We start from the raw sequence: 12,318 nt of genomic DNA, 5'->3' as shown, positions 1-12,318 counted from the left end.
AAATACTGACAAGTAAACAATTATTCAACTTTGAATATTTTCTTGCACAGTCTTCTTTCTAATAAATGTTTAGCTTTTTCATATGTTGGAGAAAATTGCTATTGCTCAACATGGTAATTAATAGTTAAAGCAATTGTCTGTTACCTTTTTCACTCATTTTTTACGATTTGGCACAAATTAAATAATAGAATTAAATGACTGAAAGTTCATTGACTTTCAAATATAAAATTACTTACCACATACAAATGTACGAATTAGAAGAAGAAAAATGCTTAAATGTATATTTTGAGGCGTTAGTGAATGCATCTTTCTGTCCGCGGTCTATTGAGACCTATAAAATATTAAGAGAAAAAAATAATTAATTTAGAATAGTAATATATATAACATCATTTTTCAATGCATAGACTCATATTTGAAAATGTTCAATAAGCATTTTACTTTTTCAAGCAAAAAGGAAGCAACAGAAGTCGATTGGATATTCAAATAGATTTTTCATGCTATAAGGGCCACAAGCGCGAATTCATTACATACACACTCATATTATTTAATACGAACAACTTAAGGTCTGCATAAATTTGTAATCCATTTTAACTGTAAAAATTTAAGAACTTACGCTACACCCTTGTATTAATGTATATCTTTTGGTACTTTTAACATTTTCTCTAAGTCTCTGCACAAATCAGGTGACGTTTTTCTTATGCGCAAAAATCCTTAAAAACATATTTATGCTCACAAGAATTCAAGACAAAGTTCAGTTCTTTATATTTTTCCATTCATGAATTATTATTGAAAAGTCAATATTTCTCACTAATTACGGAGCATCATCAAAAAAAAAACTACATGCTTATAATGTAATCATTTAAAAGTCATTACCTTAAAAACCCAGCTAGATATTGTGGTGTAAATTAAAGCAGAATTATACATTCCGTTGTCTCGTATTATATTCACTTTATATTTTTACGCAATAATGGTTAGAAACAGAATAAAAAAGCAATGCGTAGACATTTAAAATCGGAATGTATAGTTTTCGTGGTATGTAAGTATCACGTAAAATCGTTAGTTACTCACGGGATATGGTAATAACTACCGATATGTACTACCATAAAATTATTGTGTTCGAGAAACACATACTAATGGTTTTAGTTAGATCCCTTTCCAGTGCTTATCAACCAGGTGGCGTATAACCGTCAACTATTTACATAAAGAAACTGTCATCTTTGCTTTAAAATATTGTTTTAAAAAAAACAGAATAAAAATTATTGTTTAATTTTAACAAAAACGTCAACTTACTTGTGTGTTGTGCTCTCAGTGGTGACTTTCAAACAATCTGTAAGCTTCTGTGTTGACGAAAATCTCCACGAGTGGCGCCACAGACTGGAGTTGGGAATGTTCGGTCACAGTTAATGTGTGTTTTCTAATAGTCTTCGTAAAAGCGATTAAGGATTTTTTTTTTCTTTACATCAGTCTGCTTCAGGTACAAATAAAAGAAAAAGATGCGTCCGATAAACTTTTGCATTTTTCACATACGTGTCTCCAAATACTCTCAAGTTAGATTGCGAAAATAATCTCCGTATGAAATGATCTCATTGATACCATTTGTGTTAAATAGGTTTTTGTCTTCTCCATTTTTTACATACTTTTGGTGGTTTTAACAAATTACACAATAACACCCAATAATCAAATACACTATTTCTCAACTTTTTTAACCCATAACGTAAATGTATTTCATTTCATACTCTAAAAATAAATTATTAAATAGGCAAAAGGAAATGTGTTTATTCTATAATGCTACTTTTTTTTTTTTGCTTTATTAATAAAGATTTCATTTTGATAGATAATTTGAAAAACAAGATAACCCTTAGGCAAAAAAAATTGTACAAAATATGCCCTCGTTTCCTTCTTTTTTTTTCATCGGAGGCGTAGTATTTAATAGCGCAGTAGAGAGAAAAAGAACATTCAGAACACAAAGTATCCCAACTATTCCTTTCTTTTAGAACGACGAATCGAAAAATCGCTATCAAAGATAACCCGAGGAATCGCCAAGTAGCAATTTATCGCCAAGATTCTGAATGAAACAAGAATGTACAACAGAGAAAAACTTACACGTAGAGTTGCGAGAAAATGAAAGTCTCTGTAAATATGTTTTCTTTATTGTAGGGATGTTGCAGCAAAGAAAAAGAACGTACATGCGAAAATAGCACAATGAGACATTCATCTGTAAATGTTTTTTCTTCGCCATAAGAGCTTTACAGCAGAGAAGAAAATTTTACATTCTAAATTACTCGTTCCTGGTAATATTCCCGAAAGCCAAAATTTGTTTCCGTACCGGATATGGAACATCGGGGCAGAATGCGATAACGGGGTGGAGCAAAATATCTAAATTTCGTTCATTAAATAATTGCACTCGGAACTGCTCGGAAGTAAAAGTAGTAAGTTTTGATAGCAGTAAATAAACAATATACACGTGGATCGGAAGTATGTTTCACAGTAAGTGATCTACCATTAGTGGTAACTTCGCTGGAGTTCTTGAAACTCCTTGATTTCTTTTCAAAATAATCAGAGTATTGTTAAATATTATACAGTAATTTTTACATTGTCTTGTAATATGTTTATGTATCTGTACCAAGATACGCGTTCTAACGCAAAATGGATTGCATAATTCACTACCGCGGCCAGAAATACCTTCTGGAGGGGGGGGGGGGTTTGGATCAAAAATAACTTCTGGAGGGGATTTTTTGATCAAATATACTTTCTGAGGAGGATTTTTTGATCAAATGTATCTTCTGAAAGGGGGGGGGGTATCGAAACAGCCTTTTCATATGCATAAACTACTGTATTAGAATTTGCATTTATGTTGAAACCAATGGTTCTGGTGGGTGTTTTCACCCCCAAACCCCCCTTCACTGCGTCACTGACATAATTCGGTGAAAGAGTTCGAGAAGATTTATTGATACAGCAGTTTTGTAACTAAAAAGCCATTTCTGAGAATAAACATGAATGACACATGTGTAAACTATTTTTCAGCATGAAACAGATCTGTAAAATTTGCTATTTGTTGTGAATTACCTTCACTTCACCCTCCGGGGGCCCACTGTACCCATCACTAAGTGATTTAACCAGTTTAGGACTCCCGGAGCTTTATTTTAAACATTGAACATATACATTTCAAAAAACAGCATATATGGGCCGGCATCAGACGCAAAATTGTATGCTAAAGAGTTCATTGATTCGCAATTCAAAAAACTATCGAAGGCGTTGAAGTCTGAGCGATGGCGGGAGAAAGTGGTTGAATCAAGAATGGTCCACTTAAGTAGGATACGATCTGTCCAATCAGACATCTGTCTTGTCTTCTACTAAACTGAAATATTTTATCTCTTTGGCTAATTTCACAAATCACCACTATTTCGCGTATTCAAGCTCAAAATCTACGAATTAAGACACATGACAGCGTGTCAGCCAAATTCAGATATTATTCCTTTAAAGTCATCATTAAATAATTCAAACTTACAGAAATCGAATAAAAAACAACTTTTATAGTATATTTTTAATGACAAAGAGAGTAAGAACGACATGAATGATTTCCAACGTGCGTTTTTCAAATGAACCGGAACAAATTTGTAAATTCAAAGGCATTTTTAAACTGACAAAAAAAACCGAAGATTCAAAAACTTTTGAAAACAGTTTTTATGTCATTTTAGTGTCTTTTATTGGATGTACCTTTTTCATTTTGAATTGACTCATGAGATTGACACATTCTTAAAAGAATCATTGCAAAGAAACAAAATTCATCGCTTAGCTAGTTGTGGATTAATCAACTGTGCTAATTAGTTACAAATTACCTTCAACGTCGAGCACCGCCGCAGCACGATCTAAACCGTCCTGGTTAGAGGCCGTGCACGTGTAATTTCCAACGTCTGCTGCAGAGATGTTTTCAATGAAGTAATTAGATTTTCTTTGAGAAGTGTTTATTTGAAGACCCGTCCTCTTAGGAGGAGCCTGTCCGTTGACTCTCCACTCGAAGAAAACAGGAAGGCGTCCTCTCTTAAGACTACACTGGATGTCCAAGCTGTCTCCAAGATTTAGATCAAGAGGGATTGATAATGGGTGCAGAGTGGGTGTTTCCTTCTGACCTATTAGAAAAAACAACTTTCACAAGACGAACACAAATTTAAAGTCGTATTAATAAAAGGACTAGATGACCCATGTGAAGCATTCGCGCTCGACAGCAGAAACAAAAACAATCCGAGTTTTTAAAGGTAACTTTTTTAAAACATTTAAATGCGAATTGTATGTTTATTTTTCGCCAATGATGGTGAAAATGATTTCTCACTTTTGTAGTTTTATGAGGCATTAAGGAAGCCTCGAAAAAAAGCTACTTGCATATACTAATATTATTTATGATACCACAATTTACCGTATTAAAATTAGAATTTTCTTTTCTGATTTTAATGCAATAACACAAGTGCTGTATCGAATCCTGGAATGACTTTATTTATATTATACTAGTGGTACCCGCACGGCTTTGCCCGTAATAGAAAAATTAAAAGGTCTTTCGGTTCGCCTGTTACAAATAATGAATGGTGAATTTTCTCGCCAATTGTCTTGTACCCATGTTATGGTTCCACGTTATAATAATTTTGTATCTCAGCAATTGGCTTGTGCCCATGTTACGGTTCCACGTTATGATAATTTCGTAATTTACTTGTCCATCTTATGATAATTTTGTTCTTAAAATTGGAATATAAAAAGAGCCACATCGAATTTTTGAAAAATCACTTCGAGGTGCATAACCCCATGCTACAAACTAACTTTGTGCCAAATTTCATGAAAATAGGCCGAACGGTCTAGGCGCTATGCGTGCCACAGAGATCCTGAAAGACAGAGATCCGGACAGAGAGAGATCCTGAAAGACAGAGATCCAAACAGAGAGATTTCAGCTTTATTATGAGTAAAGATTTTTTGAAATTTGGATCAGAGTTCAATGAAGGAAAAAAAAACTACTTAACTTATAAGCATTCAAAACTACATTATCTTACATATTCGGGAATTGAACCTATGATGACACTCTAACTATCTGAGATAACCTTCTCGTGAAATGCTATATATTAAAGCAATGCCTAATAAAAAAAAATAAATAAAATAAATTGATTTTTTAGATAAACCTATCACAATGTGAATTGTTTATTTTTCGCCAAAAGCGGGCTGAAGAACCTTTAAAATACCTTATTTAGGAAGATTGAAAAATTATGCCGCGTTCCCATAAAAACAACACCTTTAAGAAATGCTTAATGAAATGATTATCTTGGTAATAAACTGAGAGTTCCAATAAAAATTTAATGAACACAAGAAATCGACATAAATTACCCGCAAGTAGATGCGTATTTTCTACGAAGAGCAAGTGTAAGAAATTCAGTGGATTGCACAAGAGATGCTGATGTGTCTCCTCCTTGTGGAGAAAAAATTGAAAACAAAAAAAGCGGTAAGGTCATTTAAAATACATACAGGCGGAGGTCTTGATTTCTTTTTTTCCTATTATTCTGAATTATTTTCTTTGAGTTATCACTTTAAAAGTATTAGATTTTGAAGTGCTTTTGGTTGGAATTTGTCTGCCGTTTTTATAAAGATTTCTTACATCCTTGCTGTTTTACTATTTCGTTAATTTAAACTTTTACCTTTATATAAAAGTTGTTTCTTCTAAAGGTGTTTTGAAAGTAATATTTAGTGTAATGTAGTTTTTAGTTATATGCCCTCTTAATTATTTAATGGAACTCACGAATGCCACTAAGTTTATTCTTGTCTACTATTTCTTAAGTTTCAATGCTCGTTATTTGTCGCATAAACTGCAATCGGGAATGTGGAACTCAAAGGAATTCCTGCAGATCTCAAATGAAAATTGACTCATCATTCAATTTGTTGTATTTTCAGCAACTTTTTTCTCTTGAGTAAAAGAAAAAGGAGAAAAAGAAGCAAGGATTTTCCCAGAATATCAGAGATTAAGTTGTTAAGCGTAATTACGATATTTAGAGCTAAATTTTGAATGCTTTATATTACCGATACTTTGACGCATATCTTAGTTTTCTTTCTGATATTTTTGAAGTGTAATGAATCTATGTTTGTGTTTTGTGCTACGTATCAGTTAATTTTGCCTAAATTTTGAAGATGATTTTTCCTTTTCCTCGTAAAAATATAATAAAACGTAATTAACCTCAATTTTTAAACATTACATTTATGTTCTTCATATATGTAGCATAAAATTGATATTAAAATTGCTCAATCTGAACTATTATTTCTCAAATTATAGCAATTTTTAACAGTAGTGCCAAAAGTAAGGTAAGTGATTTGGTAAAATTGGTCGCTTTTCTACTGTCCATATCTCAGTCAATAATGAGCAAAACGCTTTACAAATTGATACATAAAAGTTTCACTACCTCAAGTTTTAGTGGTATTTTTTTTTAAGAAATCTCTTAATATGGAGTAACAATTTTTCTAAAATAGTTCGTTTTTGTATGGAATAACCCTTATGCTAGAGGTTATTTTTTAATCACATGTTATTTTTGGAAAAACGCGGTAGACACACACACAAAAAAAAAAGGCTCTCTTAAGTTGTGCATCCGAGGAAAAAAGTAATATCAGAGAAATAAATGGTGTAAAGGATTTAAATGAATGAATGATATTTCATAATGTGAATTCTACTTTGTAAACAAAATTACTTACCATAAGCAATTGTAAAAACTAAGAAAAACAAGAAGCTCAAAAGTGGAATATCATAAAAAGTAAACTTCATTTCTTCTCTTTTCATTTTTCCGTAACCTGTAAAATATTTTCAAAACTGTTGAAAACGAAAAATGGTAAACAACAAGTGTTTTCAAGTCTCGGGTTGTTTTACGTTCATAATAAATCTCAAATTTTATGATAGTTAAGATGTAGAAATATTCATTATGTACATGTGCATGATTCTATCCTTTAAAAACAATGCTGAAAAGGTTAAAGAAATCATTATTTCCTTTCTCTCTATCTATCTCTCTCTTTTTTTACACTTTAACTAATACACTCATTTCATTTTTTATACCAAGTAAACATCCCAGAAGGAAAAGCTACAATTTAAACAGCTGCTAAGTTAACACCATTACAAATATTTTTAACCAATTAATTTTGCAGAAGAGTGATTTTTTTTCAACAAAACAACAGGATCCAATGAAATAATTTCAGTAAAATAACTTCAACTTTCTTTGCTTTAAGCAATAAATAGAAATCACACCTGTATATTAGAACTTTAAACAGTGTTGGACAACAAAAACGAAGTAAAACAATTAAATTTCTGTAGTGCATTAATATATTTTTTATATATATATAATACAGGCAATCGCTGAAACTAACACCGTTTGCGCTGCAATATACTATTATACTCTTTGAAAAAAAAGTGAAATTTTCTAAATTCCTGAGGAGTCGAGTTTATACGACTATTTGGAGCTAGAACATTGCTATCAACAATTAAATTATTAAACTAGTTCACAAAAATGACATGCGTTATTACTTAATGTGACAACTGCTGTGTTAGCAGCTGTTGCAAAAAATTCCATGAAAGGTAAATCAGTAATGCAAGGAATAATAAAATTTGTATGTGAAATTAAATCATAAAACAAACTCAGTACACTGAAGCAAATAAACTCAGCAAACTAAAAACTACAGCTAGACATTTTTATTTATGATATTACTGCTCATTACGTAGACCGTGGTTCGCACGCGTTCCTTAAAATCATTTTGTGAGACAATAATGAGATATGCAATAGCTATGAAGATGCTTATTGCATTCCATTAAGTAACTTAATGTTCAAGTTTAGTGAAACTATCAACAATCACAAATAATATTAAGCTCTAAATTTCGGCTGAAATTTATAATTTTCTTTTAATAACTGTTATGAGTTTTAAGATATAAGTATTTCGCTGCTAAAAAAAATGAAAATGAGGGCATGCGAGCTCACTTTTATTCCAAAGACTGACAATGTCAGCAATTTGAGTAAATGCCACTGGTTTAAAATTAAGCAACAATCCATATAAAAGATATATTTGCCACACTTCTTGCTTCAACACTGTATTGTTTATTTTATTGAATATTAAGTCAAAATTTACCCAAACAGAAAAGACGCTAAAAATCTGATAATTGGAGTCATCTAAAAATATTAAAATACGTTTCCTACATCTAGTTGCAAATGAAACTATGTATTTTAACTCAATGTATCACAGTCATCAAAATTTAAGCAAATAAGAAAATGATACTGAAATGATTTCAAACTTACCTTTAAACTGTATCTTTAGCGTTAGCATCCAACAAAAAAAGAGTTAGTTTCTGTGTTGTCGAAAGCGGCCCCCGGTGTCGCCACAAGCTGGGTGCTGAACTATACGGTTGAAGTTACTGTACGATTCACCCTTTTATTAATTTTCGGAGCCAAGTCAAAACTATCTGTAGCACGGCTTAAACGTTTAATACATTTACACAATCATAATAGACACATTTAAAGAGAAAACTTGCAAACTGTTAAGCCATTAAAAACTAACTCCAACATTTAACAACATCGTTACATACAGTATTGCAAATAACTTACCCAGTTCGCAAGACATTTTTCCTCATAAAGAAGCTACGTACAGTGTCCCTCAAATGTAGACTTTTAATTGAATGAGTGAGAATCATACGTAAGATAACTTCATTTATTCAAGAGATGAGATTAGTATCTGTTTTACCACTTATCAAAAATAAAAATATCAATACCAAGAAGAAAACCGTTAAAAAACGTCCATTGAATGTATTTTTACATAAATAGTGCACGAAGTACATAAGAATGCCAGTACTGTCCCTAAAACACATCTTTTAAAGCATCATAGGAGATAAGAAACAAAAATTTCTCAATGGTATAATGTATGTTGTTCTTGTTGGCTTGACCATGTAACGTCTAAATTGGACCGAAGGTGGTCCAGACAGCCTCGGTTCAGTGCAGTTATCCTCATAGAGGTCTGCGTGTACATTTTCAGTAATGTGCAGTAGCTTCCTTTGGATGGCAGGGCAGAAAATTATGTGAGCCGAGTTTAATGCTTACTCGGGGCAGTTCATACAGTTCTGATATGTTCAATGTTAATGTTTACTTCCTACAATTGCAATGATAACATTATAAGATTAGTTTAAAATATTCATGGTTTAATCAAGCGTTCAAAATTTGTCAGTCAAGCGTTTCAAATTATTTTAAAAAAAAACTGATTTCCACTTTGCTTCATGCATGGAAAAATGCTTCTTTGCGCAACAAGGCAGTTATTCTACAATCCGCATCTACTGTTGCTATTGGACACTCGACGTTAAATCCCGGTTATCACAAATTTGTCATTTCAACCGTGCTTGCGCACGAACTTTGCTGATTTCAAACATCTTGCTAAAATTTATTACAAACATTTTAAATTTGGTAATAAATATGAGATGGCAACATATAAAAATTAGAAATCACAAAGTTTTCTCTGATTTAGTTTTTAGGCCTCGGTAAAGATTGAATTTTGCGTTTAATTATTAATGGATTCGGTGTCTGATTTGTCTGTCCTTTTTCAGGACCAAGTTTTTAACCTCAGAAGAGCGTACTAGAATTGCAGCATTTCTTCTAATACAAAGCCGAGCATTCATCCTAAATAAAAATGTATGATACTAAGTTGTTTACGCCTAATGTAAAATATCCGAAAAAGACGGATTTCTGTACTAATATTCCCATCATTTTTAAAGTACACTACGTGTTTTACATTTATGTTAAATAAATATTTCCAAACTTAGAAATATTGAAGTGTCATTTTTCTCTTAAGATTATCAATTATTCATGTCCGTAGTTTCATATAACATATCACGAAATCGCTGTGAAAATATTCTAATCGCGTTCATTAATTTGATGGAACTCTCGCTCAGCCTCAGTATAAACAAGCAACACGCAATCTTAAAACAGAAAGCCCAAAAAGCTAAGTCCGAGCGCAAGCACAGTTGAAATGGCAAATTTGTGATAACCGAGATTTAACGTCGAGTCTATTGGACCAGCATCCAACGGTTTCGAAGCATAATGGTAAAAAGAAAAAAAAATGATTGCAATGCGTAGTGTATTGCGAGTTGGTATCGAAATCTATGAATATACAGTCGAACCTCCATATATCGAACTTCCACATATCGAAATTTTCTATATATCGAAATCCCAGCAAATTTCTATGTTCATTACATAGAAAAATTGTTTCTATATATCGAAAAAATCTCTATATATCGAAATTTTTTTCGAGACATTCGTAGATTTTTTTTTCTACTTTTAACTGTTTGTCTCATGAAAACTGAAGGTTACGGGAGAAAATTATGTTCAAAGGTTGCTACGAAACTCAGAAGGAATCTGGGGTTGAGGGGTGTGTATATAGGTCGTTGTTCCGTTCTGGAGTTCTTCAATTTCCTCAAGTTTATTTCAAATCTTAGTTTTAACCAGTAACACTGTAATATCGGTTTCAAGTTATCCCTTTTCTCTGTTGATTATCATTCCTAGTCTTTCTAGTTTCAGTAAAAATCATTCAAGTTAGGTAAAATGATTTTTTTACTTTTCTCTCGATTACATTGTCAAAATGAAAATCTCCCTTATGTAGCGGATCAAGTTAAATTGCCGAGTAATGAAAATGTATGAAAGCGCAAAAATGTAATTTCTGTTAATTTTTTAAATATTAATTTTCATTTAATCCGATGCTCGTATAAATTAGAAATAGCGTTTCATGCACAAACATTAGCTTTAATTTTAATGTTTTAAGAGATTTTTATGATAAAATAAGATAATTTCCATATATCGAAATTTCTATGTATCGAATTTTTTTCCGGCAATTTGCTACTTCGATATGTAGAGGTCCGACTGTACCTTCTTTCATATTTTCACTTGTAAGCTATGACCAGTTAGATATTTTGTTCATTAGATTCACACAAAACCCATTATAAGTTGTTGGCATTAGTGAAGCTTTAGATGATCTCATGAAAAACCAGAATACAGCAGCCATAAGATAATGAAATAACAGGAAAATGCAGTTTAAGTTATTTCTCTGTCTGACTGTATTGAAAATATAGGGATTTATAACGTAATCCACTTGTCACAAACTTCAGTAAGTATGTCATTTAACATATCAACCTGCCGTCTATTATCGGACACAAATTAAGGGTTGTCTGACATAAAGCCCTAGATATTAGTAGTGACACGTCCGCCATTTTGGGGCTAAATGCCGATTTCTTCCTATGCTTGTTCATGACCCCACTTGATTCTTATAGGCCGTGACAATCGTTGGAACTAATTGCAACAAAGAGGGCGCTACGGGTAACCCCTGTTTCCATTACCTTGCCATTGATTGGCGGATGCAGGGGTTCCGCTCAAAGACTCTTGCGGCCAAAATGGGCGACGTTCAATCAAAAATAAAAAAAACTTTTAAACGTTGACATTAATTGATGAATGAATGCATGAGCTGCATCGGTTTAGCACAAAAAAGTCATAAATTGTCAGGGCCCGTTAAGCTTCAGCGCCATCTAGTGGGGTCATGGTCTGTTATAAGGAAGCAGCGTGTTTGATTGAGGTGCATCTTGATCGTGGATTAACATGGAGTTCATAAGAAACCACAATCAAGAAGCAAAGCACGCAGTTTCACCATAGTAGACATAGGAAGAAAGCATCGTTTAGCCCCAAGACAGTGGATGTGTCGCCATTTTTTCTACGATTCAGAGCTTTAGTCAGACAAGCAAACGCATTTACGAACAAGCATTCTTCGAAAATTAATACAGACTATCTTAGGTCAGAAACTACTGGCCGTTTTCCTTAACCGGAACCTCCAGCAAATTTGCGCATGCGTCAGGTCTGCTCTGATTTTATCAAAATAGGGATGGAAACCCGAAAGTAAAAGGATGCAAATTGGAACTGAAAAATAACGTGTTCAGTATTTCTTCCAAAGTAGCGCCAAAAAATAATAAATAAATAAATAAAATAAGTGCGAGCGGAAAGTGCCCATCGTCAACCTATCACCTCTTTTTAAAATGGAATCGATACCGAGTGCTGGTTTTGGGTTTTGAGAACAGACAGTATTTTCGACAACAATAACTCAGGTGTTTTCTTAATTCCAAATGTGCTATGTTTTCCGACAGATCTTTTTATAAATCACATTTAAACTTCAACTGAAAGAGTTTACTTTTGTATACTATTTACAGTTTTTTGACAACCAACTCTCGAAATAAGTAAAACCAAAAAACACCTGTACAAATCAGAAGTTTAAGAGGTTCGCGGTTTCCCCTTCACC

The 12,318-nt window shown here is 32.7% G+C and overlaps 1 protein-coding gene across 1 annotated transcript in view; it reads right to left on the bottom strand.

Moving 5' to 3' along the window:
* LOC129216704 (cell adhesion molecule Dscam2-like) overlaps positions 1-8,619 on the bottom strand; it is a 183,522-nt gene extending 174,903 nt beyond the window's left edge. Inside the window, 3 exon segments of the mRNA XM_054850921.1 lie at positions 3,840-4,130; positions 6,715-6,810; positions 8,604-8,619. Of these exon segments, the coding sequence (XP_054706896.1) occupies positions 3,840-4,130; positions 6,715-6,810; positions 8,604-8,619 (403 nt within the window).
* Positions 8,620-12,318: the final 3,699 nt, after the last annotated feature.

The sequence above is a fragment of the Uloborus diversus genome, chromosome 2 (assembly GCF_026930045.1).
Source record: "Uloborus diversus isolate 005 chromosome 2, Udiv.v.3.1, whole genome shotgun sequence".
Lineage (NCBI taxonomy): Eukaryota > Metazoa > Arthropoda > Arachnida > Araneae > Uloboridae > Uloborus > Uloborus diversus.
Note: the sequence above shows the minus strand (reverse complement) of the source record. Positions and strands in the feature narration are given on the sequence as shown.